Source organism: Aotus nancymaae, unplaced genomic scaffold (assembly GCF_030222135.1).
Source record: "Aotus nancymaae isolate 86718 unplaced genomic scaffold, 86718_ANA_hifiasm-v0.15.2.pri h1tg000039l, whole genome shotgun sequence".
Lineage (NCBI taxonomy): Eukaryota > Metazoa > Chordata > Mammalia > Primates > Aotidae > Aotus > Aotus nancymaae.
In genome coordinates this window covers 4135891-4163402 of record NW_026988453.1, presented here as the reverse complement: position 1 = coordinate 4163402, position 27512 = coordinate 4135891, and the positions used below count along the sequence as shown (strand labels likewise).

Here is a 27512-nt window from a genome sequence, read left to right as displayed (position 1 = left end):
CATCCAGCGCTTCCTTCCAGACCTCCCAGGGAATCTTCAGGAAGCTTCTTGGGTGCCCCGCCTGTACTTGCACTGCCTGACATCACCCCAGCTCATACATCTAAGCACTCCCTATCATCTCAGCAGCAGCACTCCACAAAGTCACATTCACCTAATTATGCAACAACGTCAAACATTTTACCAGCAGACAGGCCGGACACAGTGGCTCAGACCTGTAATTGCAGCACTTTGGGAAGATGAGGCGGGAGAATCGCTTGAGCCCAGGAGTTTGAGACTACCTGGGTGGGCAACATAGTGAGACCGTGTCTCTACAAAAAATAAAAAATTAGTCACAGTGACATGGGCCTGTAGCCCCAGCTACTCAGGAGGCTGAGGCGGGAGGATTGTTTGAGTTCAGGAGGTCAAGGCTGCCGTGAGCTGTGTTTGCACGATTGCACTCCAGCCTGGGCAACAGAGCAAGACCGTATCTCAATGAGCAAATATATAAATAATTTATTTATTTACTTTTAATTCATTCATTCATTCTTTTACCAACAGAAAGAACTAGTCTGTAATAGACATGCGTACTAGAAACACAAGCATAAATATAGCTCTCTACGGCAGTAGGGGGATAGCTGTCAATCCAAGTGTGATTGATTGATTCCACGTTTTCCCATAATATTTGCTTGCACTGGTTCATTTAGTGTGTCAGCAATTAATGTTTGGAGGAACAGCCACCATAAAGGCTTAAGAATTTTGTTTTAGCCCTGGACACCTTAGCAGTGTGGCTCACAGAACTCTGGTGTTGGTGGGAAGAGTGATTGAGGAACCCTGGTCTGAGGTTCTTAGAGAATTCTCTCTCCTCTGAGTTTTTTACAAGCACACATACATGCCAGTGAGCACACATGTGCATGTTTCTTTCAGACCCGGAGCTCCGTCCTCTGGAGCTCTCTGGATCCCTTTCCCCTACCCTGGCAGCCCCTGCAGAGGCAGAGCTACGCCCCCTAGTGGCTGACATCCCTCCCCTCCCTGTGGCTTCCTCCCATCTCTTGCAGACCGAAGCTGTAAGATGTGGAACTTGGTTACGGGGCAGGAGATCGCGGCTCTAAAGGGCCACCCCAACAACGTGGTCTCCATCAAGTACTGCAGCCACTCAGGGCTTGTGTTCTCCGTGTCCACCTCCTACATCAAGGTGTGGGACATCCGGGACTCGGCCAAGTGCATTCGCACCCTCACGTGAGTATCTGCTGCCTGCCTCACAGTGGTGGGCTGCAGCAGGCCGGGTGGGGTGCAGATGCTCCCAGCCTGTGACCCACTCAGCACAGCACAGCCCGGCTACATGGGCGCAAAAGCCATTCCCAGCCTATGAATTTGGCTTGACCCTGGGGTACGAGGTGAGATCCTTAGTTTGGAGGACAGTGTCTGGGGCGGGACCACTAGAGGAGTTTTTGGCCTGCCTGGCCTCCACCCACCGCCCAGTCCCCCAAGCCCTACCTCTTGAAGTGTGTTAGATATCATGCTACGAGTCTGAAAGGGGAGCTGAGGAAACAGGGCAAGCTCCTAAAGCTGTGCTGGCCACTGCCTGTGTAGGTGACCACCCGGCCACGGCCCTGAGCCCTGTCCCGACAGCTTCAGACACAGGCACAGGGCAGGGGAGGCAGACCTGAGACCAGGAGCCTTGTAGCACAAGTGGATTTTTAGCAAAAGTCACGCTACATTCTCACATTAACATTGTAAGCTACAGCCTACTAATTTGATCCTTAAAAAGTAAACAGGCTGGCCGGGCGCAGTGGCTCACACCTGTAATCCCAGCACTTTGGGAAGCCGAAGTGGGTGGATCACAAAGTCAGGAGTTCGAAACCAGCCTGGCCAACACAGTGAAACCCCATCTCCACTAAAGATACAAAAAATTAGCCACGCATGGTGGCATATGCCTGTAATCCTGGCTACTCAGGAGGCTGAGGCAGGAGAATCGCTTGAACCCAGGAGGTGGAGTTTGCAGTGAGCCGAGAGCACACCACTGCACTCCAGCCCGGACAACAAGAGTGAAACTCCATCTCAAATAAAATAAAATAAACAGAATGGGTATAATCACCTCTTTTAGCTGATGAGGAAACTGAGACTGAGGGAGGTTGATTTCCGGAAGATCCAGGTTTACGCCCAGTCTCATGACAGCCTTACCATCTTTCCAAGCCAGTGACCAGGCACCCAGGCAGGCCTCATGGGGAGCTGACTCACCAGGACTGGAGTGGAGCTCTCCCCTGGGGCTCATTTATAGGAGAAGCTGTTGCGCTTCTCTGTCAGTCAACGAAGACTTCCTGGGCTGGGCATGGTGGCGCACGCCTGTAATCCCAGTACTTTGGGAAGCTGAGGCGGGTGGAATGATGAGGTCAGGAGTTCGAGACCAGCCTGACCAACATGGTGAAACCCCGTCTCTACTTAAAATACAAAATTTAGCCAGGCATGGACAGTTGCCTGTAATCCCAGCTTTTCAGGAGGCTGAGGCAGGAGAATCACTTGAACCTGGGAGGCACAGGTTGCAGTCAGCCAAGATTGCACCACTGGGCAACAGAGCGAGACAGGGTCTCAGAAAAGAAAAAAAAAAAAGGCTTCCTGGAAGAAGTGGGGAAGTGGGCTACGTGGGCTGGTCTTAATGAGGTTCTATTGGTTTCCTGGACTGTGCACATGGATAATTTTGACCTCTGGCCTTGCCTTTCTCCTTCATGGGCAGGTCTTCAGGCCAGGTGATCTCAGGGGACGCCTGTGCCTCCACGTCCACCCGTGCCATCACCAGCGCCCAGGGGGAGCATCAGATCAACCAGATCGCCCTCAGCCCTTCAGGCACCATGCTGTACGCCGCCTCGGGCAATGCTGTTCGCATCTGGGAGCTTAGCAGGTCAGCATGATACCTGGGCAAGGAGGAGGGCTTGGCATGCCCGGGCAAGGTCCCCAGGTCTCAGCTTGGAGGGACCCACCCTGGGGCGGATAGGACCTCAGCAACACCTTTACTCCCCCATGCTGCTGGGATGCAGGGCAGCTCATGTCTAGATTCATGATCTTGCCTTGAGCAGGAGGGGAGGGTGAGTACCCTGACCAGGTCTGTTTGTTCTTGGGCAGACCCCCCATCCCAATCCAGAGTCCCCTCTAATTCACCTATCCCCGGCTGGGCCTCTTTCTGCTGCAGGTTCCAGCCTGTTGGCAAGCTGACTGGCCACATCGGCCCTGTGATGTGCCTGACGGTCACCCAGACGGCCAGCCAGCATGACCTCGTGGTGACTGGCTCCAAGGACCACTACGTTAAGGTACCTGGGGCTGCCTCGGCTCTGAGGCCGAGCAGGGGCTTGCCTTCCACTTTCCCCGGTCTTTGCCCTCTGTCGCCTTGGGGGTACTCATGAAAAATTGTAAGACTTTGGGGGATGTCTGCTGAAGAAATCACCCCAAAGGAGGCAAGAATTTATGTGCAGAAAGTTATAGATGGCAGCATTGTTTTGTAACTGGTGAAAAATTCGTAATAACTTAGATGTTGAAGGGTAGAATAACTATCAAATGATGGAAAATCCACCTAATGGGATGCACTGCAGCTATTAAAATGATAAATACTCAACCAAACATGAAGTGTACAAGCAACACTCATTTGTTTGCTCTCTGATTATGCCATTGAAAACTGTCCAGATGCAGTCAGAAACTGGCAGGAAGCCAGCCAGGCGCAGTGGCTGACGCCTGTAATCCCAGCACTTTGGGAGGCCAAGGCGGGTGGATCAGTTGAGGTCAGGAGTTTGAGACCAGCCTGGCCAACATGGTGAAACCCTGTCTCTACTAAAATACAAAACATTAGCCAGGCCTGGTGACGCACGCCTGTAGTCCCAGCTACTTGGGAGGCTAAGGCAGGAGAATCACGAGCCTGGGAGACAGAGGTTGCAGTGAGCTGAGATCGCGCCACTATACTCCAGCCTGGGCAACAGAGGGAGACTCTGTCTCCAACAAAAAAGAAACTGGAAGGAAGCAGGGTTTTCAGGGGTGGTGGGATTGTGATGAACATTTTACTAAAAAACAAAAGAATTATAGAGGGAGGCTTACACCCCAAACCCGCCTTTCTCCTTAGCAGCTGCCTGTTCAGCTGTGGGGTCTCAGGGTGATGAGCTGATTGACCCCTGCATCACTTGAGTTGGTCTCCTCCCACCCCTGCCCCAGTGTCCATGGGAAGGGTCATGCCCTGAACCTTCAGTGTTCCCAGTCCCTTGGAAGCAGCAGCCCCACCTCCAGAGCCCACGCCTTTGGGGAAGCACCTCTCCCCAGAGGGCAGTGGCTGCCACCCTAGCCAGACTCCTGGATCTTCAGGCCTCTGGGTCCACGGTGCTGCAGGTCCTGCCTTCCCTCCTCCCTCCTGGCCCCTCCTCCCACAGCTGTTCGAGCTGGGCGAGTGTGTGACAGGCACCATCGGCCCCACCCACAACTTTGAGCCCCCGCACTACGACGGCATCGAGTGTCTGGCCATCCAGGGAGACATCCTGTTCAGCGGCTCCCGAGATAACGGCATCAAGAAGTGGGACCTAGACCAGCAGGAGCTCATCCAGGTCGGGAGGAAGGGGAGAGGGCAGAATGGGGGGGTGGCTAGACCAGCAGGAACTCATCCGGGTCAGGAGGAAGGGGAGAGGGTAGATTGGGGGGCATGGCTAGACCAGCAGGAGCTCATCCGGGTCAGGAGGAAGGGGAGAGGGCAGATTGGGGGGCGTGGCTAGACCAGCAGGAACTCATCCGGGTCAGGAGGAAAGGGAGAGGGCAGATTGGGGGGGGTGGCTAGACCAGCAGGAGCTCATCCGGGTCAGGAGGAAGGGGAGAGGGCAGATTGGGGGGGTGGCTAGACCAGCAGGAACTCATCCAGGTCAGGAGGAAGGGGAGAGGGCAGATTGGGGGGGTGGCTAGACCAGCAGGAACTCATCCAGGTCAGGAGGAAGAGGAGAGGGCAGATTGGGGGGCGTGGCTAGACCAGCAGGAGCTCATCCAGGTCAGGAGGAAGGGGAGAGGGCAGATTGGGGGGCGTGGCTAGACCAGCAGGAGCTCATCCGGGTCAGGAGGAAAGGGAGAGGGCAGATTAGGGGGGTGGCTAGACCAGCAGGAGCTCATCCGGGTCAGGAGGAAAGGGAGAGGGCAGATTGAGGGGTGTGGCTAGACCAGCAGGAGCTCATCCGGGTCAGGAGGAAAGGGAGCGGGCAGAATGGGGGGGTGGCTAGACCAGCAGGAGCTCATCCAGGTCAGAAGGAAGGGGAGAGGGCAGACTAGGGTGGGGTGATTCCTGAGCCCATGCAGGGCCTTGGAGACCCTGGGGCTGGGACCCACAGATCCCCAGGCCAGATGGCTTTCAGAGCTTCCCAAACCCTCCTGTTCTTCATCTTCCTCCTCTGTGTCCATCCTCCCTTGCCTACCCTGGGCCTCTCCTGATGCCCCACCTCCCCTTCAGGCAGCCTGCTTTCAGAAAAGCCTTTGCTCTCAGCTCTTGGGTTTGAAAGTGAAGCTCAGTTACCCCGTTCCTTTCCTGGGAGCGTTTCTGTTTTAGCCTGACCCATGTGAGGGCTGAAGGTTCTCCGCCAGGGCAGGATCTCAGGCTTGAACCTGGAAAGCAGAGCAAAGGGACCCATCTCTGGTCCCATGAAGCCCACAGCACAGGCCACCCCAGTATGGCTCCTGGAACCAGTGTCGCCTGCCTGTGTGGCAGGTCTACGGGCCGGGGGAGCCTGGAAATAGCTCTGCTACTAGCAGGAGGGGCCCTGGGGCAGGTCCTCTCCCTCACAGCCCCCCAGCCCTCACCAGCCCTGATCCTCCCACAGCAAATCCCCAACGCGCACAAGGACTGGGTGTGCGCCCTGGCCTTCGTCCCAGGCCGCCCCATGCTGCTGAGCGCCTGCCGTGCAGGCGTCATCAAGGTCTGGAACGTGGACAACTTCACGCCCATCGGTGAGATCAAGGGCCACGACAGCCCCATCAATGCCATCTGCACCAATGCCAAGCACATCTTCACAGCTTCCAGGTGAGTGCTGGACAGAGAGGTCTGCCTCTGCTCCCCCTCATCTCCTGGTGTGGGCAGGGGAGGCTGGGAGGCTCAGGGCCCTGCAGCTGTCCCCGCAGGCTCAGTTCACAGAACAGATTCCACCGTGGCCTCGTCTGCATACCTAGCCCATGCCAAACTTCACTGGATGCCCACCATGTGCTGGGCGCTGTGCTAGGCAGGGGAGGAGGAGGAAGGTACTGGGCCCCGGGCCAGGCCTTGCCCGCTTGTCTCCAAGCCTTTCCTACCCTCCCACCTGCCCTGGCTGTCTTCCTGGTCCAGGTATCTCTCAGAGCACAGAGCAGCCCTGCCAGTCCTCAGACCACCCCCAGCTCGCCCCCTGCGTGGGGAGCACCAGGCCCTCTGTCCCATGGGGTGCTACTCACACGGCTTTCTTTCTCGTTCCGACTTTTCCCTTCTCTCCCTTCCCCTTCTTATCTCCTCCTGCCTCTCCCCTCTGTCCTCGCCTCTCTCCGCCCACAGTGACTGCCGGGTAAAGTTGTGGAATTACGTCCCTGGACTCACCCCCTGCCTTCCTCGCCGAGTCCTGGCCATAAAGGGCCGCGCCACCACCATGCCCTGACCCTCCCCGTCTCTCCCTGTCTCCTCTCTCATTCTTCCCCTCTTTCCTTTTCCCTCTCTTTCCCCACTTCGATCTGAGCTGCTTCTTAACGGTATGAGATTATTTTACTCCTCCTTCTTCCTCTCCCTTCCTGTCCTGCCTGGCCCAGAGAGGTGCCCCACCCGTCCCTCCTGCTCCCACCGTCCTCCCCCGAGCATGAACAGTGGGACAGGCCCCCAGGAGATGGGTGCCAGGGAGCAGGGAGCAGAGCGGGGAGCCTTCAGGCCTGGACAAAACAAAACACCAAAAAAATAAAAAAAGAAAACCCATGACAAAACTCCTCCGGGGGCCTCTGAGTGCACAGGCCTCTCCATCTGCCCAGCGCCCCACCACCTGCAGCCCACCTCCCCATAAGCGATGCTTGCCTCCCAGCTCCAACCACATTTGGGGAGTTTGGGGAATCCAGTTCATCCTCTACTTTTGGGGGCAGACAGCCGAGCCCACTACAAGAGCTGACCCACACCCCCTAACTTTGTCCTCCACCCCAGTGACCTGACGGTGAAGTTCTGGAGTGTCCGGCGGTTACCCCACAGCATCCCACCCTAGGAGTGAGGTCAGAGGGATGCCCCTGGACCCTCGACCCCAGCAGCCTGGACAGCATGGAAGGGAAGCTGTGACCTAGCCGATGGGGCCGGCTGCCCTGGGGACAGAGGGCGTGGCCCCCACTCCTGCCCTCCTCCCTCTCCCTTGGCCTTCCCACAGGACACTGTTCCCTCCGTCCCTCCCCTGCTTCTCAGGAGCCTCTGGGTGAGAGAGAGGCTGGGGAGGAAATTAAGCTGTGAAGCCAAAGGGCATTATCTTTCCTTGTTCCTCTCCCTGCAGTCCTGGCCACATTGTCTCCTGCTGAACCGGCTCTGCCCCCTTTCCAGGCCTTTGGCCCAGAGGTGGGGCCCGGTGGGGAGGCGCAGCAGCCCGGCCCCATCCTGCCCTCTGAGGAGCTGGCCTCCCCACATCTCCCAGCCCAGCCTCTAAATCACTGCACCTGCCTCTGAGCCCAAAAAGATAGTCCTCAGGTAGCTAAGGAAACCAGGTGTGGGCGGCTGGGCCTTGCAGCTAACCCTTAACCTCTGGCCACCCGCAGAGAGTCCCAGCTGGCCCAACAGTTCCCAACATCCCTTCAGATGGGACCAAGGTGGAGCTGCTAGAAAGATTCCTTTGGGGAGATGGTCAGAAATACTTCAGTTATTTATTATTTTTTTATTTTTATTTTTTGCTGTTGCCTCCTGGAAACTGACTTGAAGTTTCTTCCCACATATTCTCTTCCTCAGCTCTTGGGGGCCAGAAATCCCGAAAGGAGTCTGCTGCCCCGGCCCTCCAGGGCCGCCTCCTCTGCTTTGCGGAGGAGGGAACAGTTCCTTCGACTCTGCAGCCCCCAACATAGCCCCCAGGGAGCCTTCTAGCTTACCCTTGGCCTCTAGGCCGCCTGACGCTCAGTGCCTTCCTCCGTCCCGGGGCCTGGCACCCGTACTGGGCAGCCTTACACCAGCCATGCCCGTGGCACCACATGTGTCTTCTCACTTTCAACATCTCGTGCCCAGCGCCCCCGGGAAGGCGGGGGCGCTCACCCCACAGCCCAGGCCCCAGGGTTCTGCCCCAGAGTCCTGCGTGGGCCATGTAGGAAGCAGCATGGGGGCTGTGTCTGCTGGGAAGCAGCTCAGATGGGGAGGATGACCCAGCACTCTGGTCCCTGTCCCTCCCCAGCCCTCCATTCCCCAGCTGGGCCAGGCACATGTGCTGGGCACTGCACTAGGCAGGGGAGGAGGAAGTCTCTCCAGCTTCTTTGTCTCTGGTTATTCAGGAGACACATTTTCAGCCTTAAAAATGGCATGGAGCGCAGGCCCTCCCTTGCAGGAGATGATCCAGGAAGAGGGAGTTGGCAGAGTTTCTCTGCCCCAGGGCTGGGAACGCAGAGCTCCAGGGAGGTTGCTAAATCAGTGTTCGGGCACCCCCTGTTGGGGAAACTCTGGAATTACAGGAGTGGGCCTTGGGAGGGACTAAGCGCCATCCCTCTCCCCTGCCCCACCCCCACCCAAAGCCACCCACCCTGTTTTTCCGTTGCTTCACTGGTCTTGTGCTTCCTGGCTTCAGTCTGGGAGCCAGGAGCCAGCCCCCACTCACTTCAGAGGACACAGTGACGTTTGGACTCCGGAGGTGGCTCTGTGTTTCTGCCCGTGGCTCCTCTCCGTCTTGGGCCAGGGCACCTGGAGCCCTCTCTATGTAGTGCCCAGTGTTGGGGGGAGGCAGGCCCCAGTGGAAGCTGTGTGAGGCCTGGTCGCTTCCCTGTGCCCTCCTCCGAGCTGCCACAGAGGCGAAGAAGGCTGACCTGCTGGTGCTGGCCCTGCTGGATGTGGTATTGAAGTCTGGGGCAGCTGATGGCAGGAAGGAGAACCCCTCGGATGCTGGTCTCCCGGGACCTGGACAGTCTGTCTGCAATGACTGGAGATCCTTCTTCCTCTGGCCACCCCGGAGGTGCTGGGTGACCCCTTTAGCTCTGAGATGTGGCCGCGAATCTCTTTCTCCTCTCCGTCCCTCCCTACCTGAACAGAAAGTTTTGACCTTGCAACCTGTAAGAAAGAATCCGTCCGCATGACTGTTTACAAGCTATAGAAACACATAAGACTCTGTCCCCCGAGCTCCTGCACGGGCCGGGGACGCCCCACCTGGGGCACTGCACTGTAGCTGCAAGGCCTGGTCTTGCACCACGTGTGATCTTTTGGCCCCGCGAGAGGTGCTCATCATCATTGCCCGTTTTCTGCTGTTTCCCATGGGTCAGCTACCTCACAGCGGGGCAGGCTCTGCTGTCCTGGCATGTGTCATTGACTCTGTAAACTTGAAGTCCTTGGGGAGCCCTGAGCCCGACATCCCTGAGACACCCCGAGTTGTACTCCGTGAGAGTTGGAGTCTCTGCCCACTCAGGGATGTCCAAGGTCCATAGTTAGGGGGCAGGCCCCCAGCTCCACTCACTGCACAAGCGCCCTAAGTGTTGGAAGCACAAAATGGTGTGACTGAGCACAATGGCAGGGTCCCGCAGGCACGCTGGGCAGACCCGGCCCCCCGGAGGCTCCTCCCAGCCTGGCTCTGTCCAAAGTGAGGTTGGGGACGGCCATATCTGGGACAGGGGTCTGTCCTTGCTCAGACCAGGCCTTGGCCCATGGCTTGTCCTAATTCTGGGATTCGTCATCTTACTTCGTGCCCTTCTGTGCCCATCTTAAGACTTGAGGCTGAGCCCCATCAGGCCCCGCCACATCTTTCCGCTGTGGGAGCAGGAGCAAAGTCCTCTCTAAACCCGCCCCCCAAATCTTTAACTGCCTGAGTTCAGGCTGGGTCCTAGCGCCAGTGAGCCTAAGGAGCTTGGACTCAGATTCTCCGTCTCTTGGGTCAAGCCCCGCTTGTGAAGCTTCTGAGCGGGTTCCCCGGATAGGAGTCTCGTCCCCTCTGCCCTCGGGTCTCTTCAGCACAGTCCTGTGCCAGGGCCCGTCCTCACCATCAGCCACGTCAGTATTTGCTTTCCTGTGAGTGACTAACTCCTCTGAGGCAGCCGGAACTCTCAAAGGCAGCGCCTGGAGTTGCCTTGCAAGATTTCCAAGAAAGGAGGAAAGGCTGACAGGAGGAGGCTGGCACACCCGAGCCTTTGAGGTGGTCAGCCCCTTAGGAAGGGACAGCTGTGGGTCCGGGAGCGGCCTCACCCCAGACGCAGCTTAGAAAACCCTTCACCCTCAGCTGTCCAGCCCTGCTGCCAGTCCGGGGCAGTGTGGCCTGGGCAGAGGACAGTTTAAAGCACAAAACCGCATGAGGAAAAGGCGAGGTCGCTGGGACTTTCTCCTATGCCTGATGTGGTGGAGACAGGCAGGCAGCCGCGGTGAAGTTAGGGAACCTCACGCTGCTTTGCCCTGCCAGCTCTCCGCATCCCCGATGTCCAGGCTGGGAGCGGGCATAGCCCCTGGTTGTTGCTTGTGCCCTGTCTGTTCGCCATTGTGTGTGTGTGGGCAGAGGCCACCCTGCAGGAGCAGTGCGTTTCTCCTCACAGGCCGTCCTGGTCCTGGGGGGTGTGTTGCTTTGCCATCCCAAACAGGCGGCTGTGCTGCTCTCCTCCCTTGGCATAGCCTCCTGGTCAGCGGCCGCTGCCGCGCAGGCCTTCCTGGGCCTGGCCCTCCTCTCCCGACTCCCAGATCCTTCCCTGCCCTCATGTGCGAGGACAAATTGTGCAGGGAAAGTTCTGTTTCTTCTTTGACATCTTTGTTCTGTCCCCTGCCCCATCCCCAGCACTCATGATCTTGAAGCCCCCACCACACCCTAGTTGAGTCCTGTGAACCATGTCCTGAGGGCCTTGCAGGGAAGTAGGAAGTAGAAACTGCTCCACCAAGAGCTGAGGGTCAGAGAAGACCCCTGAGATGAATCGGGGCCCTGCCCTGCCACCAGCTCTTCCAGTAATCGCGCCCTGCCCAGGCTGCAGGGTTTCATCTGGCTCCTGCCGCCCCCCGAGATGTGGCTGGCACAAGGTGTATATATGTTTTGTACCTCTGCCAATGGCTGTACATAGTGTATGAAAGTTATTTAAGCCTCACGTTGTACATTTCTGTTCCTAGATTGGATGTGAGTGTTCTAAGTTGTCATAAATAAAACCTGAATGACCAATGTCCATGGAGCCCCCTCTGGGGGGCTGCTGACTTTTGGCTGGGGCATCTGGAGAGGGAGTGGGTTGCGGGGTGGCAGGGTGAGTGGGTGAGTGGGTACAGCAGGCCTCTGCGGCTGGGCCCAGCCTGATGAGAACTTCCTGAGCTGTGAGTTTGGGGCTTCACCATTTAGGAAGCAGAGAGCTTTGAGAGCGTCACATTCTCCTCCAGGCTCCTGATACTGCCTCCGGGGGCTGGTGCAGCAGCCAGGAGAGTGGGCAGCATTTCTGGCCCACCTACTATATTCTAGGCACTGTTCAGAGCAGTTTTCATTGTGTCTTCACTGCCCTGTGTGACAGGTAACAGTCTCATTTTATGAAATGAGAAAGGTCTCAGGATGGAAGTGGTTTACCCAGGATCACAGCTAGTAAGGACAGAGCTGGGATCTGCATCTAGAGCTGCCTGACCACAGCAGCCTTTGCCTTTGGCTAATGTAACACACGCCTCCCCAGGGCTGCGCTGCGCTGTGGTGCACGCAGACATGTCTCAGTCCCTTGCCACTTATGGAAAGGCAAGACTATAAAAAGATCATAGGAGAAAACAGCTCCACAAAGGTCATTATTATTATTTGTTTAATAGAGATGTGGTCTCACTATGTTGCCCACACTGGTCTCTTAACTACTGGGCTCAAGCCCTCCTCCCATCTCAGCCTCCCAAAGTGCCGGGATTACAAGAGTGAGCCGCCATGCCTGGCCAGGATTTTTTTTCTAGATCAGTGCTTTTCAGTCTTTAAGAACCCATATTCCCTTTTGATAACCACGAATTGTTTCACCAACTCCCGGAGATTCCGGCCCATCCCCTCTGCAGAGAGGCCCCTCGGGGAGAATCCAAATCTTCATCACAGACCGTGACTGATTAAAAAGCTTAACTTCTGGCCAGGCGTGGTAGCTCACGCCTGTAATCCTAGCACTTTGGGAGGCTGAGGTAGGCGGATCACGAGGTCAGGAAATCGAGACCATCCTGGCTAACACAGTGAAACCTTGTCTCTACAAAAAAATATAAAAAATTAGCCAGGTGTGATGGCATGCACCTGTAGTCCCAGCTATTCAGGAGGCTGAGGCCGGAGAATCACTTGAACCTGGGAGGCAGAGGTTGCAGTGAGCTGAGATTGTACCACTGCACTCCAACCTGGGCAACAGAGCAACACTCTGTCTACAAAAAAAAAAAAGCTTAATTTCTGATTTTTATGTCAGAAATACAATAGGGTCTCTCTTTGCTTTGTTACCCAAATATAAAACCAAATTGCTTCCTTCCTCAGCCTGCACGAGTCCCCCGCTGCGTGTCCAGACTTATGGCTGGGACGGGTGCTCTGGCCAGGGAATTCCTGGAGTCTGTAGGAGGCAGAAGTCACCGTGGGTGGGAGGGCGAGGGCTTCCTGGGGAAGGTTTCCTCCAGAGAGGCTTCCAGTCCTCAAACAGAAGGGCCTTGGCGAGTGAGAGAGGGACCCTGAGCCATGGAGGGAGACGCAAGTGGGCAGAGTTGCCCTGACTTGCCAGCCCTGCTGGCGGGCACAGAGCTGCCTGCCCCGGGAGCAGGGTGGCTTCTTTTGGATAGCTGTTTTGGCTGGCTGACCTGGCATTACCCATGCCACTCCCCGCCCCACCCTCTATCCCCACAGGCCCATATTTTACATGGGATGCTGCTTGACAGTGGGACAGAGTCCACTGTGAACTGCAGGGAGTGACACCTGGCCACAGCCAGCTGCAGGCTGGGCAGGGTGTGTGGGCGAGACCCAGAGACCGGCCGCTGAGGAACTGGTCAGGGGCCGGCCCTGGAGTGGACTCCAGCCAGCTGGTTCCTCCCTGCCACTGTGCTCCTCCCCATACCCCCTAAGAAGTTTCACAGCACAAGGTAATTTTTCCAAATGCAGGTCACCCTGTCTCTCGAGGATGCCAAGGCTCTTGCAGGGTGTGGTGGGGGACAGGAACAGAGGGTTAAGAGACTCTTCTTTTAATGTGGGGTGTTGTTTTGTTTCCAGATTACATGCATAATATCTGCTTACTTTAGAAAATTTGGAAAGCAAGAAATTGTCAAGAAAAATCCCATTTAGGATATAAGCTATGAGGCAACTTTCCCAGGCACAAGGGAATAGCACCTCTCGGAATTTGGTAAGAGCCATTCATTGTCAGAACTAGGTGGCATCTTAAGGGGTGATTTTTCCTCAGCCACTGAAGTTGAGTTTTTTTTTCTTTTTCTTTTTTTGAGACAGAGTCTCACTGTGTCGCCAGGCTGGAGTGCAGTGGCGCAATCTCGGCTCTCTGAAACCTCCACCTCCTGGATTCAAGCGATTCTCCTGCCTCAGCTTCCTGAGTAGCTGGGATTACAGGAGCGTACCACCTGCGCCCAGCTAATTTTTGTATTTTTAGTAGAGACAGGGTTTCACCTTGTTGGTCAGGCTGGTCTCAAACTCCTGACCTTGTGATCCTCCTGTCTGGGCCTCCCAAAGTGCTGGGATTACAGGCGTGAGCCACCGCACCCAGCGAAGTTGAGTTTTAAAAACAAAGATAATGTTTTCCAACTCTCTCAGTTTACACATTTACATTTTACAGAGTGAAGGCCCGGAGAGGCCCACGGAGTTGGCCAAAATCACCCTGGGACAGAGATGGCCCTGAAGCCACTGCTTTCCATGCATTCATTTCCTCGTATTTGTTACGTCATGCTGGACCACAGTGAGGGGGTGGCTTGTGGGGGTGTCAGAACAGTCTATGAGGTGGGCTTCACCCCAATGCACTTGACCTGTTAATAAGTTTTGAATAAGAGCTACCTTTTATCATTGCTTATAACAAAGCAAAACTGCCCTGGCAGAGGCGGGGCACTGCAGGGCAAGCATCCGGGCCTCAGTGTGGACACTTGGGGTGTGGTTTGGGCTGTGCCAGGGCCAGCCTTGGTGGTTTTCCATTTTTTTTTTTTTTTTTTTTTTTTGAGACAGAGTTTTGCTCTTGTTACCCAGGCTGGAGTGCCATGGCTCAATCTCAGCTCACCACAACCTCCGCCTCCTGGGTTCAAGCAATTCTCCTGCCTCAGCCTCTCAAGTAGCTGGAATTACAGGCATGTACCACCATGCCCAGCTAATTTTTGTATTTTTAGTAGAGATGGGGTTTCACCATGTTGACCAAGATGGTCTCAATCTCTTGACCACGTGATCCACCCGCCTCGGCCTCCCAAAGTGCTGGGATTACAGGCGTGAGCCACCGCGCCCGGCCTGCCATGGTGGTTTTCTATAGAGCAGCGCTGTCCCTGGCTCTGTGTTACCCAAACTCTCCAATTTTCCAGGATGTTTTGTGAGCTCACTGACAAAGCTTTAATAAATCACTCTCCTGCTTCAACCCACCAGAGTAGACTCTTGCTGACTCTCAGAACTGCGTTCTAGAACACCTCATGCGTGCCAACATTACTTTCCCCACGGCTCATGGTTGAAGTTGGTTCAAAAGAAACTGCTTGCTCTGGCCTCAGACCACGTGTCTGAATGGGAGAAGGGAACAGAGAGGCGGAGCAGGAGAGGTCAGCCCAGACCCAGATGTTTGTTGGAGAAAAGGCAGCTCACAAGTGGCTCTACCCCAGAAGGCCAAGAATTGACTGGAAAGATAACACGATAGCTATTTTCACAAAGGTGCATGCTTTTTCCTTTTATGACGAAGATTCTGCAGGGATACACCTCCATTTCTAGTACAGGACCCAGGAATCTGGCCCCATCGTCACAGGGTCTAATGACCAGGCCTACATCTAAGACTCAAGGATGCAGGCTCAGAAGTAGCGCCTTCGGGGTCTCCTCCTGGAGAAGCAGGATGGGGGTTGCTTAGCCAGTAGCAGCTTCTTCTTGGCGTCCAGGATATAGAAAGTCTGCGTGGTGAGGCAGCTGACCGTGGGGTCAGAGTCCCTCTGCATGTGTCTTAGAGCTGCAACAAAGACATAGAAAGGCTAGTGGGCTGGGCAGGAGGGCCTAGGCCCTGCGGTGCAGAGAGGTACCGGGCCATGGGGTCAGGACTGGCGGATTTGAAACTTTGAGCAAGAGTTTCTTCTGGGAGTCCACAGTGCTCCGTCACAGGCAAGACCACACAGCCGCCATGCACACAGGGCGATGCGAGGCCCACGTGCTCCTCACCCTGCACCCATTACCAACCCCTCACTCCTCTCCACTGGCCCCCCCGGCCCTGCATCCCCTCTTCCCCATAGAATAGCTGTGTATGAAGTCCTCTGCAGCCAGGGACTCAACCACACATGGGGGCCCAATGCTGTCTCTCCCACGAGAAGCCCAAGGGACCCTCCTGGCTGCTGGCTGGGCTCCGTGGTGGCGAGGGTGTGAGTGAACATGGGGCAGGGGGCTCTGACCGGCACCTCAAAACTGAAGCGCCTTGGGGATGAGTCTGCCTCTTCGCTCTTCTGGATGATCATTTTTGTGAGGCCATCTGCCCGTTGTTCCTAACTTCTGAGCATTCCTTCCCAACGCTGGTGCTGCCAAAAGACGCAAGGAGGAGGAGCCCGGGCTGCCACTCACCTGTGTGCGCCTCGTCAATTTCATCCATCTCTTCCAAGTCGAGGGTTTGGAGAATCTGGCCTACAGGGGCACACAGAGGCACCTGAGAGCCCCACAAGGAATCAGCGGGGCCCTGGCTGCAGGTGTCCCCCTCCCAAAACACTCACCATTCCCTCCTTTTTCTTGTCTTCCCCTCCCTTGGCCACCAGCCTCAGGTTTGGACTTTTCCCACCAAGTTGAACTTGTGTTCCCTTGCTTCTCTGAAGGGTTCTAAGCAAATTGGGCTGGGTGAAGGAGCGGACACGCCTCTCCCCGAAGAGCTCTTCCCTGGGGTAATCTGAGGCAGTCCCCCACCTACCTCTGAACTGCCCCCACTGAGTAGCTCCCAGACCCCGATGCCCTACCCTTTGGCTCTCTGTTGACTGGTCTCCTAGGACTTGGCACATTCTGCTGTAGGAAGGTGAGCACCCAACCCAACTAGGAGCTTCCTACAGGGGAGGGAGCAGGAGGCTCAGGTAGGCACTCCCACCTCCACTCCCAACCCCCAACAAAATCCCCATGGGTTCTGTCTTTCCTCATGTCTTGGGTGCTCAGTCTGCTTAAGGGACCCTACAACAAGGACAAAGTGGCTCCCAGAAGACGAAAGGCCATACCTGCAAACCACACAGCTGCCCTGCGGACGGGAACCTGGGGGCTGCCGAAGCGCACCACACACTGCTTCAGAAACCAGAGGGCTTTGTTCGTCTCCTGCTCCAGCTGTAACAAGAGAGGTCAGATTATGGAAGGGACCCTCGGACAGTTTTCAGATTACACTGGAGCCATCCCCTGAGTGCAAAAATCCATCAAAACCTTCGCCATCTCCATCCCCTCCTACCCCAGCTCCTGAAATCTTCTTTCTTTCATGAAGCCTTCCTGGACTGGCCATGCCGCAGGGATCACACTCCCTGGCCTTGACTCAGTTTGAGCGTGAAACTCATAGACTGGCCCCAGGAGTGGCCATGCCGCAGGGATCACACTCCCTGGCCTTGACTCAGTTTGAGTGTGAAACTCATAGACTGGCCCCAGTGTTTGGCTCATACATTTTTTTCTCTCCTACTCCCAATAATAGAGGAGTGAGGCCGGGTGTAGTGCCTCACGCCTGTAATCCAAGCACTTTGAAAGGCCAAGGCGGGCAGATCACCTGAAGTCAGGAGTTCAAGACCAGCCTGACCAACATGGTGAAACCCCGTCTTTATAAAAAAAAAAATAGAAGAGTGAAGCCTATTGTTTAAATCCCGTTTATTTCTGTCTTATCTTAAACCTTCAATCTCCAGGTCATAGGCTTTAGGTTGCAGAAGATCATGCCTGCAGAATTCTGTTTAAGCAGAGCCTTAGTCACATGAACACAAAGATGGGAACAATGAACACTGAGAATTTCAAAAAAGAGGAGGGGGAGGGAGGGAGTGGGGCAAGGGTTGAAGAACTACCCATGGAGTGCATTCACTTGGTGGGGATGGAAATGTTAGAACAAACCTCAGCATCACGCAGTACACCCATGGAACAAGCCTGCACACATACCCCCGAATCTAAAATTTTTAAAAGAGGCCAGCCACAGTGGTTCCCGCCTGTAATCCCAGCACTTTCAGAGGCTAAAGCAGGCAGATCGCCTGAGCTTGGGAGTTCAAGACCAGTCTGGACAACACAGTGAAACCCTATATCTACTAAAATACAGAAGTTAGCTGGGCGTGGTGGCACATGCCTATACACCTAGTTACTCAGGAGGCTGAGGCAGGAGAATCGCTTGAACTCAGGAGGCAGAGGTTGCAGTGAGCTGACGTGGCGCTGCTGCACGCCAGCCTGAGTGACAGAGCCAGACCCTGTCTCTAAAAAAATAAATATATAAAATAAAATAAAATACTTAAAAGAAATAAATAAAAATAAACAGAGCCTAGCAGTGCTGCCTGTAATTCAGTGTTTTCATACCTTCCGTCGCCTGCCTAGGAATGCAGCCCCTTCTGCGTTCCTCAGACTTCCACCCTTGAAGGTTCAAAGGATGGTGTGTCCTTCCCTTTGCAACAACCACTAACCCAAGCCCCGTCTCCTGCATCTCCTTCCTAGCTCCGATCCTAACCCTCCTTTTTCCCTCTGCAGTCGGTTCTTAAAACAGAAGGCTACATCCATGGTTTGCCCCAACTTCTTTTGTCAGGATCTTTTCTTCAAGTAGAAATCTTTACTGGTAACCCAATATCCCAAACCTGTAAACCCAGCACTTTGGAAAGCCAAGGCAGGAGGATCACTTGAGCTCAGGAGTTACAGACTAGCCCCGGTAACATGGCAAGACCCTGAGAAGAAGGAAGAAAGAAGAAGAAAGAAGAAGGAGGAGGAGGAGAAGAAAGAAGAAGAGGAAGAGGAGGGGGGAGAAGAAGAGGAAGAGGAAGTGGAAGTGGCAGAAAAAGAAGGAGGAGAAGGAGAAGAGGGGTAGTGGAGAAGAAGGAGGAGGAGGAGGGGAGGGGGAGAAGGAGGAGGAGGTGGAGGAGGAGGAAGAAGAAGGAAGGGAGGGTGGGAGGGAGGGAGGGACGGAAGGAGGGATGGAGTGGGGGAGGGAGAAGGAGAGGAGGAGGGGGAGGGGGAGGGGGAGGGGATCTCTTGAACCTGGGAGGTGGAGGTTGCGGTGAGCTGAGATAGCGCCACTGCACTCCAGCCTGGGCTTCAGATCAAGACCATCCTGGCCAACATGGTGAAACCCTGTCTCTACTAAAAATACAAAAATCAGCCAGACTTGGTGGCATGCACCTGTAGTCCCAGCTACTCAAGAGGCTGAGGCAGGAGAATGGCTTGAACCCGGGAGGCAGAGGTTGCGGTGAGCTGAGATCACGCCACTACACTCCAGCCTGGGTGACAAGAAGGCGGAAGAGGAGGAGGAAGAGAAGGAAAATGAGAAGAGGAAGAGGAAAAAGAAGAAGGGCTCTGCTGGGGTTGAAGGAGGTGGGAAGGCTGAGCCTAGTCTGCCTGCTCTTCTCTCCAGTCTTTTGAAGTTACGCAAGAAACCCTCGGGGGTTTTTGCACCCTTGATTGCTTCCTGAAACTGGTCATGGTCCTTCCTAGGTGACCACAACCCTCCTCTCTCGTTGCCCTCCTTTGACTTTCTGCCAGATTTCCTTTCCTCGTCTTCTCTGTTGGATCCTTGGAACTGGTGTCTCCTGGGATCTCCATGTTGACTCCTATGCTGCCCCCACCACACAGTGTCCTTAGGAGAGCACATCTGCGCTCAGGGCTGCAATGTCCATCTACCACCCAGCAGGCTGCTCGGCGCTCACCAAACAGCCCTGTCTTCCAAGCTTCAGCGACACCTATCTACCTCGCGTTCTCACTGATTTTACAAGGTCTCCGTGCACAAAAGCACGCCACCACCCTCCCCTCCACACCTGTTCCTCCCTTTGTATTTCTGACCCCAGTCTGGGACACCAGCGTGTATCCACATCAGAAGCCTCTCAACTTGTACTTCCACAGTTCACATCGTATCGATCTCCACAACTGGCTAGTCCCGCCCGTGTCTTTGTCTTCCTGACTCCGTCTCTCCCCAGACACTCTCAGCACAGCCTCCAATTCCCTCCGTTGGGGACGTTTCTCTGATTTGTAGCTTCCGTGATTTGTGTGAAATGCACGGCTCTCTGACCATACTACCTGTTTGCTCAAAATGCTTCAACGACTTCCCTTGCCTACAGCCGCAAGTCCCAGTCCTCACTGGGCCCAAACCGCCACAGCACAGCGTGGCCCAGCCTCCTGCCTCCTGCTTGGCATCTGCTGCCTGGACTGCACACTGGCAGTCTATGAACAAAAGCACCTGAAGATATTTTTTTTTGTTCGATCTACATAATAGCTTACATTTTAAATTATTTGCAAACATTAATGCAGGAAATTTCACCCCAAATCAGGATTTCCTGCTTCTTCTTTTTAAAATAAAAAAATTTATTTTTTGAGACAGACTTTTGCTCTGTCATCCAGGCTGGAGCGCAGTGACATAATCTTGGCTCACTGCAACCTCCAAGTCCCAGGTTCAAGCAATTCTCCTGCCTCAGCCTCCTGAGTAGCTGGGATTACAGGTGCCTGCCACCTCGCCTGGCTAATTTTTGTATTTTTAGTAGAGATGGGGTTTCCCCATGTTGGCCAGGCTGGTTTCAAACTCCTGGCCTCAAGTGACATGCCCACCTTGGCCTCCCAAAGTGCTGGGATTACGGGTGTGAGCCACCGCACCTGGCATGGATTTCCTGCTTCTCTTAACCCTGAGCCACTTCTCTCATAGAAACAGTTGGTCAGTTCTCAGCTGGGGACTGTACTATGTGGAGGAAATTATGAAACTGGGAGATGTTTATGTTTTCAAAATGATGACGGGGTACACCAGTTTCTAATATCCCATTATACATTTATGTCTATCAAAACCCTACTTATAATAATCCATGCCTAGAACTTGGCTTTTTTAGAAAACAGAATACTTTTTTTTTTTTGACACAGTCTGGCTCTGCCACCCAGGCTGGAATGCAGTGGCACAATTTTGGCTCACTGCAACCTCCACATCCCAGGTTCAAGTGATTTTCCTACCTCAGCCTCCTGAGTAGCTGGGACTACAGGCGCATGCCACCATGCCCAGCTAATTTTTCTATTTTTAGTAGAAACAAGGTTTCACCATGTTGGCCAGGATGGTCTCGATCTCTTGACCTCATGATCTGCCTGCCTCAGCCTCTCAAAGTGCTGGGATTACAGGCATCAGCCACCACGTCTGGCCAACGGAGTATTTTTTCACAGTTCAACTACATACTGGATTTTCTAGGAATGCATCTGCAATAGACATCAAAGACTATACTTGCCGGACGCGGTGGCTCACGCCTGTAATCCCAGCACTTTGGGAGGCCGAGACGGGTGGATCACGAGGTCAAGAGATCGAGACCATCCTGGTCAACATGGTGAAACCCCGTCTCTACTAAAAATACAAAAAAATATCTGGGCATGGTGGTGCGTGCCTGTAATCCCAGCTACTCAGGAGGCTGAGGCAGGAGAATTGCCTGAACCCAGGAGGCAGAGGTTGCGGTGAGCCGAGATCGCGCCATTGCACTCCAGCCTGGGTAACAAGAGCGAAACTCCATCTCAAAAAAGGAAAAAAAAAAAAGACTGTACTTAATCTTGTTCAGAAAGTCACCAGAAATGATTCATCATTTTGGAAGTCCCATCACCAACGGCAATCCTTCTTGTGATATTTGAGTCTCCAACACAATGCTCCTATATCATTCTGCATTTGTAGCGGATCCATTCACAGTGATTCCCTGAAGAGGGGCAAGGATTCATGCACATCATTGTCTTCTTAAGTAACTAGGCCCTGGCAGGGCGCAGTGGCTTACACCTATAATCCCAGAACTTCGGGATGCTGAGGCAGCTGCATCATCTGAGGTCACGAGTTCGAGACCAGCCTGGCCAATATGAGGAAACCCCGTCTCCACTAAAAATACAAAAATTAGCCAGGCCTGGTGGCAGGCGCTTGTAATCCCAGCTACTCAGGAGTCTGAGACAGGAGAATCGCTTGAACCCGGGAGGAGGTGGAGGTTGCAGTGAGCCGAGATCGCACCACTGCACTCCAGCCTGGGCTTCAAGACTCCGTCTTGAAAAAAAAAAACACAAAATAAAGTAACTGGGCCCAAGCATTTACATATAGTATTTATGTTCTATTATTATGCTGTGTTTTGCTGCATTGTGTTCCATATATTGATACAGATTATTTTGTTGTAGATTACTTTCATTTTTCCTTTGGAGTTAGGGCATTATATTACTTATTTTGGAAATACGCAAAGGTAGAGGATATTATTTATGAATTTCCCTTTAGGAGAGTAAAGGCGGTGCTACTGAATGTGTGTTGTGACAGTGATGTGTGGTGTCTGGTCACGCTGAGAAGGCTGCTTGCGCTGGGCCTCGGGGCCTAACGTTCTCTTCCGGGCCACCCAGTCTGATCTCTGGTTGGTGTTTCCTGCGTGGCCTCGCAGGCCTTTGCTCTTTTTTTTTTTTTTTCTCTGAGACGGAGTCGTACTCTGTCACCCAGGCTGGAGTGCAGTGGTGCAATCTTGATTCACTGCAAACTCCGTCTCCCAGGCTGGAGTGCAGTGGTGCAATCTTGATTCACTGCAACCTCCGTCTCCCAGGTTTAAGCAATTCTCTGCCTCAGCCTCCTGAGTAGCTGGGATTACAGGCGCCTGCCACCATGCCTGGCTAATTTTTGTATTTTTAGTAGAGATGGGGTTTCACCATGTTGGCCAGGCTGGTCTCGAACTCCTGACCTCGTGATTCACCCGCCTTGGCCTCCCAAAGTGCTGAGATTACAGGCGTGAGCCACTGCACTCAGCCAGCATTTGCCTTTTCTGCCCTGCTCTAATGATTCCAAGGCACTTATATTAATAACTCCCCACACACCAGGCCCTTCTGCCCTTATTTCTCAGGATGGTTGTGAGGATCAAATCATACCAGATAATGTGTGCAAAGTCCCTGGAATAGAGTGAGTGCTTTGCTCCACACCCCTGGGTACAGCATCACCTTGGCCTGCATTCTTGATTCCTTCCCTTCGCCTAAGTGTTACCCTGCCTTCCATTTCTCCTTCTGAAGATGACACCTCTTCCAGGAAGCCTTCCTTCGACTCCCAGACTGTGCTGGGTACCCCTCCTTTGCCCTTCCCAAGGTATGCTGAGATTCCCTGCTTGTGTGCCTAGCTCACCAATTCACACAGGAAGCAAGGGGGGGGCAGGAACCATATCTAGGTGCCGAGCACAAAGTAGATGCTTAATGATATCTCATCATTGAACTGTTGCTGCTGCCACTGCCCCTACTGCTGCAAACCCCAGAGCTGCAGGAAAAGGACCTAGACTGCTGGGGATGCCACCTTCCCTCGCATAGGGGCAGAAGGTGAGCAAGTTGCTGGCTTACCAGGGCTCCGAGAATGTTCCACACATCTTTCTCTGCAAATACTGCTTTCAGCTTTGACCAGCCCAGCACAGCAGCTGTGTGGCAGAGCGCAGACCAGCAAATCTGGGAGAGAAGGAGGCTCGGCATGAGGAGCTGGGGAGTGGGCCTGGGCAAGGACACGGAGGGTGCAAAGAACAGAGACGAGCAGCATCACATTCAGCCTCAATGGGACGGAAATGCTGGTGAATCTTAGGGAAAAGGCAGGGGTCCGGGCAGCGTGGCTCTACTTACACCCTCCTTTTCCCACTAATGAGAAGTTTAAAAATTACAGTTCTAACATTTTCCCAGTTGCTGTGGTGTAACACTGAGACCCAGCGCACTGGAACTATCCAGCTCAGAGCCTTATTCACTGGCCACATGGCTTCCCACGCCCCCGCCCTTGCCCCCCCTCCACCCCACAAAACAGTCTCTCTGAAAACAAATTTCCCCAAAGTCTTAATCCCCCAACTGGGTGGTCACTGTTCTAAATCAGGGCTGGCTCTGTCGGGATACCACGGCTGAGTTCACCGGTGGGACTCTCCCGCACAAAGATAATATCCCCATTCAATCGCTTGCCCAGCCGGCCTCAGATGCGCCTAAGAGGCCTCAGTGATGACAAAGTAGCCTGCTCTGTGGAAACAAGGTGTCCTGTCACAGAGTAAGTCAGCCAGTCTTCAAGTGTTGAAGCTGCAATTCACGTTCCTGGGGCTCCTGGGCTCAAAGCTGGACTCATTCATTCCAGAAAGAAGGCCAGTTCTAGGCCGTCTCTGTTCTGCCCACCACACTGCCTCCCACAGGGGCTTCCCGGCCCAGGGAGCCCTGTCTCCGTTCACAGGCAGAGAGTATGCAAACAGCAGCGTGGAGGGGGGCGCCTGGAGCCACAGGCAGGGAAGCAGAGAGAGGGACTGGTGCCTGTCGATGAGACTCTCCTCCTGGGAATAACACCACTGGGAGTCAGCAGCCAATCAGATGGAGCCAGACGCTGGAGAAAACTTCAGTGCAAGCATCTGTCAGTCTCTAGTCACTCCCTGAAACTCTGCAAGGTCCGGGACTACTTGACTCCTTCAGCACCATCCAGTCCTGCCACAGCCCTGCCTAAGCACTCAACATGCTTAGCATTTACCTCCCATGAAAACAGGGACTGAAGACCAGGCTCCATGGCCTGGCCTCTCACCAGAGCCACGTGGGAATTCACGTCCTGCAGGTGGAGCACTAGGGGGACTAGCACGTTGAGGATCTGATGCTTCAAGGGGAAGACGAGGCTCCTCTTCTTGACCTTGGCCAAGACACTCCCATAGATCTCAAAGGCTGCCAACCGCAGATGCTCCGACACCTGTGTGGGGAAGACACCTCTGTGTCTGTCTTTTCACCCGGCCGCCCAGGGTCAGGGGGTCCCGAGCTCCACCCCACCAACCCCACACTCCCGTGTGCATTCCCTCCCTCACGTGACCTGCTCTGATCCCCGCCGGCTGTGGTCTGTTTTCTCGCTCCATCTCACCCTGTCAGAAAGATACAAGGAAGGCAGAAGCTAGCAGGCCCTACAGAATGGTGTCATATTCAAGATGAAGGGCCTTGAATCATTCTGCCAACTCTGTGTGGGTGTTTTTTTTTTTTTTTTTTGAGACAGGGTCTCAGTCTGTCACCCAGGCTGGAGTGCATGGCCTGATCACAGCTCACTGCAGCCTTGACCTCCTGGGCTTAAGCAATCCTCCTGCCTCAGCCTCCCAAGTAGCTGGGGCCACAAGCACCTACCACCACACTCAGCTGATGTATTGCTGTTGTTGTTAGAACAGGGTCTCAGGGTCTCAGCCTGTTGCCCAGGCTGGTCTTGAACTCCTGGTCTCACATAAGCCACCTGCCTTAGCCTCCCAAAGTGCTGGGATTATAGGTGTGTGCCACCACACCCAGCCAACTTTCTTATTTTACAGATGCCTAGAGAAAGAAAATGACCCCAGAGAGGCCTTCACCTCCTCAAAGAAGGGCACCAGGGTGAAGGTGAGCTGGATCAGGAAGGAGGATGAGTGCTGCCAGGTGAGGTGGCTCAGGAGATTCTTCAGCACCAGCAGAGTCTCCAGCACGATGTCACTGTTCGAGGAGTAGCAGCAGTTCAGCACGTAGGGCTGGAGAATGCGGAGCCGTCTGACCTGCGGGCAACAGCGGCTCAGGGAACGGGGAGCTGAGGAAATGACTCCTGCCAAGCCAAGGAATTCTCATTTCAAGTCAATTCAGCCCCACAAATGAACACCACATTCTTCTGCTTTTTCATTCTGGAGCAGGGACTGGTCCAGCATCTGGGTAGCAGTTGGAATGAGCTGCCCAGGAGGACATTTGGGGAGATACTTTGTGCCCATCATGAGAAACGGGGAGAGGACAGAGGAGGCCCCCTCCTCCCACTACACCATAAGTTTCCATCTCTGCTGCCTTTCTCATCCCTGATGACAACAGCAATCTCCAAGGGACCTGGATGACACGTATGAGATCCTGGGGTTAGCTTGGCCTGTTCTCTGAAATGACCCATGGGAAAACTTCCTCAGGAGACCTTTCCTGGGAAGGAGAAATTGTGACTGGCTCCAGCTCCAACTCCTGTCTGTGGTGAGCTGGCCTCATGAGGATTTGCTCTCTGATCACAAGAGTGCGTCCCACCCTATCTATAACTGGACACACCAGATGTTCCTTGCCCTGGTGACAACGTCTCCTGAGAGCACAGCCGTGGCCCCTGCCCCATTTCACCATGTTTTCATGCTTCGTGAAGACCTCCAGCATCTGCAGCAACAGCTTCACTGTGGCTGGCTCCTCACTCTTGAACCAGTTTGAATGCAGGTGGTGATGTCATCCACTACGGCTGCCACATCTGGGCACCGGAGCAGCTGCGGAAGGGAGACCAAGAAAGACAGGCGGGCAAGGAGAAAAAAATCCTCAATGACTTTGGATCTGGGTTCCTACTCACTAGTAGGGAAATGTTCTCAGGGGTTTAGAATTGGTAGAGAGGCCAAAGCTTAGTTAAAGTGTAAATTCGTACCTGTCATTCCAGAAGTCATATATTCATTCTCCAAGTTTTCCTTAAGCATTGTTTTTTTTTCCAAGAAGGAGTCTTGCTCTGTTGCCTAGGCTAGAGTGCAATGGTGTGATCTCGGCTCACTGCAACCTCTGCCTCCAGGGTTCAAGCAATTCTCCTGCCTCAGTCTCCTGAGTAGGTGGGACTACTGAGTAACTGGGACTACAGGCGTGTGCCACCACACCCAGCTAATTTTTGTATCTTTTAGTAGAGATGGGGTTTCACCATGTTGACCACGCTGGTATTGAACTCCCGACCTCAGGTGATCCACCCATTTGGCCTCCCAAAGTGCTGGGATTACAGGCATGATCCACCGCACCTGGCCCCTTAAACATTTTTTTTTTTTTTTGAGACAGAGTCTCGCTCTGTCACCCAGGCTGGAGTGCAGTGGCACGATCTTGGCTCACTGCAACCTCCACCTCCCAGGTTCAAGCTATTCTCCTCCCTCAGCTTCCCCAGTAGCTGGGATTACAGGCATGTGCCACCCTACCCAGCTAATTTTGTATTTTGAGTAAAGACAGGTTACACCATGTTGGTCTGGCTGATCTCAAACTCCTGACCTCAGATGATACCCCCACCTCACTTCCCAAAGTGCTGGGATTACAGGCATGAGCCACCACACCCGGCCCCCTTAAGCATTCTTGATAAGGGAAACTGTAGAAGATAAAAGTAAGAAATGCACTCCGCCCTCAAAGATCCTAGCAATTCAGCTGGAGAGTCAAGACTTAGGTACACGAACCACCTATTGAACATTTCAAGGCAATAACGATACTACAGAAATTCAAAGCCAGTAAAAAGTTATTATAAACAGGTATTGCTCTATCTAGGAAAGGTTTATGAAAGAGGTAAAACTGGAGCTGAACTTAAATAAAGAGAACTTCAGTGAGCAGATGGGAGGGGAACATGGGGGGTGTGTGTGTGTGTGTGTGTTTAACGGGAAAAGGTGGGTATAGCAATACAAGAGAAAAATGTAGGGAATAAGTGTAATGTAGTTGAGGGAAGGGCAGTGGGTGCTGACCCCACTCCAGAGAATCCCATTGGTGAGGAATGTTGGATGTGGAAAATGTGTTGGGTTGACCGAAGGTCCTAGAAGGAAAGAGACCAGCATGTCATCTTCTGGAGTTGCTCCAGCTGGGTGTGGTGGCTCATGCCTGTAATCCCAGCACTTTGGGAGGCCGAGTGGGGGAATCATCTGAGGTCAGGAGTTAGAGACCAGCCTAACCAACATGGAGAAACCCGGGTCTCTACTAAAAATACAAAATTAGCTGGGTGTAGTGGCTCATGCCTGTATCCCAGCTACTTGGAAGGCTGAGGCAGAGGAATTGTTTGAACCTGGGAGGCAGAGGTTGCAGTGAGCCGAGATGGCGCCATTGCACTCCAGCCTGGGCAACAAGAGCGATGTCTCAAAAAAATTTTAAAAAATCACTTGAACCCTGGAGGCGGAGGTTGCAGCGGGCCGAGATTGCACCACTGCATGTACTCCAGCCTGGTGGCAGAGCAAGACTCTGTCTCAAGAAAGAAAAAAAAAAAGAGAGAGAGACCATCCTGGCCAACATGGTGAAACCCCGTCTCTACTAAAAACACAAAAATTAGCTGGATTTGTGTTCGTGGTGGTGAACGCCCATAGTCCCAGCTACTTGGGAGGCTGAGGCAGGTGAATCGCTTGAACCTGGGAGGCAGAGGTTGCAGTGAGCTGAGATTGCACCACT

General features: G+C 53.9%; 2 protein-coding genes across 8 annotated transcripts in view; one reads left to right on the top strand and one right to left on the bottom strand.

Annotated features, from left to right (window-relative positions):
- The window catches only part of KIF21B (kinesin family member 21B), a 53599-nt gene extending 42316 nt beyond the window's left edge, over positions 1 to 11283 (top strand). For 2 of the 4 annotated variants that reach the window (XM_012459538.3, XM_012459537.3), the window contains 6 exons: positions 1035 to 1215; positions 2711 to 2875; positions 3164 to 3281; positions 4383 to 4553; positions 5805 to 6004; positions 7133 to 11283. In XM_012459538.3, the coding sequence (XP_012314961.1) occupies positions 1035 to 1215; positions 2711 to 2875; positions 3164 to 3281; positions 4383 to 4553; positions 5805 to 6004; positions 7133 to 7190 (893 nt within the window). In that variant the 3' untranslated portion in view covers positions 7191 to 11283. Of the gene's footprint in view, positions 1 to 1034; positions 1216 to 2710; positions 2876 to 3163; positions 3282 to 4382; positions 4554 to 5804; positions 6005 to 6505; positions 6691 to 7132 lie in introns of those variants that run through there. The other 2 variants (XM_012459536.3, XM_012459535.3) reach the window with 1 other exon arrangement.
- A 3647-nt stretch (positions 11284 to 14930) lies between these two features.
- Positions 14931 to 25912, bottom strand: LOC105722202 (maestro heat-like repeat-containing protein family member 2A). 4 transcript variants are annotated; one of them, XR_010336476.1, is made up of 9 exons: positions 25768 to 25912; positions 25479 to 25615; positions 24716 to 24892; positions 23923 to 24081; positions 22731 to 22832; positions 16445 to 16547; positions 15959 to 16061; positions 15813 to 15872; positions 15195 to 15213 (listed from the first exon to the last, which is right to left on the bottom strand). XR_010336476.1 is itself a non-coding variant. In XM_064360187.1 (8 exons), exons 2-8 carry the CDS (start codon positions 25509 to 25511, stop codon positions 15062 to 15064), a joined length of 786 nt encoding a protein of 261 aa, XP_064216257.1. In that variant the 5' UTR covers positions 25512 to 25615; positions 25768 to 25912; the 3' UTR covers positions 14931 to 15061. The 4 variants fall into 4 exon arrangements, 3 of the variants coding, with proteins under 3 accessions (XP_064216257.1, XP_064216258.1, XP_012314964.2); XM_064360187.1 differs by lacking the exon at positions 15959 to 16061 and having other exon boundaries at positions 14931 to 15213; XM_012459541.2 differs by lacking the exon at positions 15195 to 15213 and having other exon boundaries at positions 15813 to 15894.
- Between the last annotated feature and the right edge of the window lie 1600 nt (positions 25913 to 27512).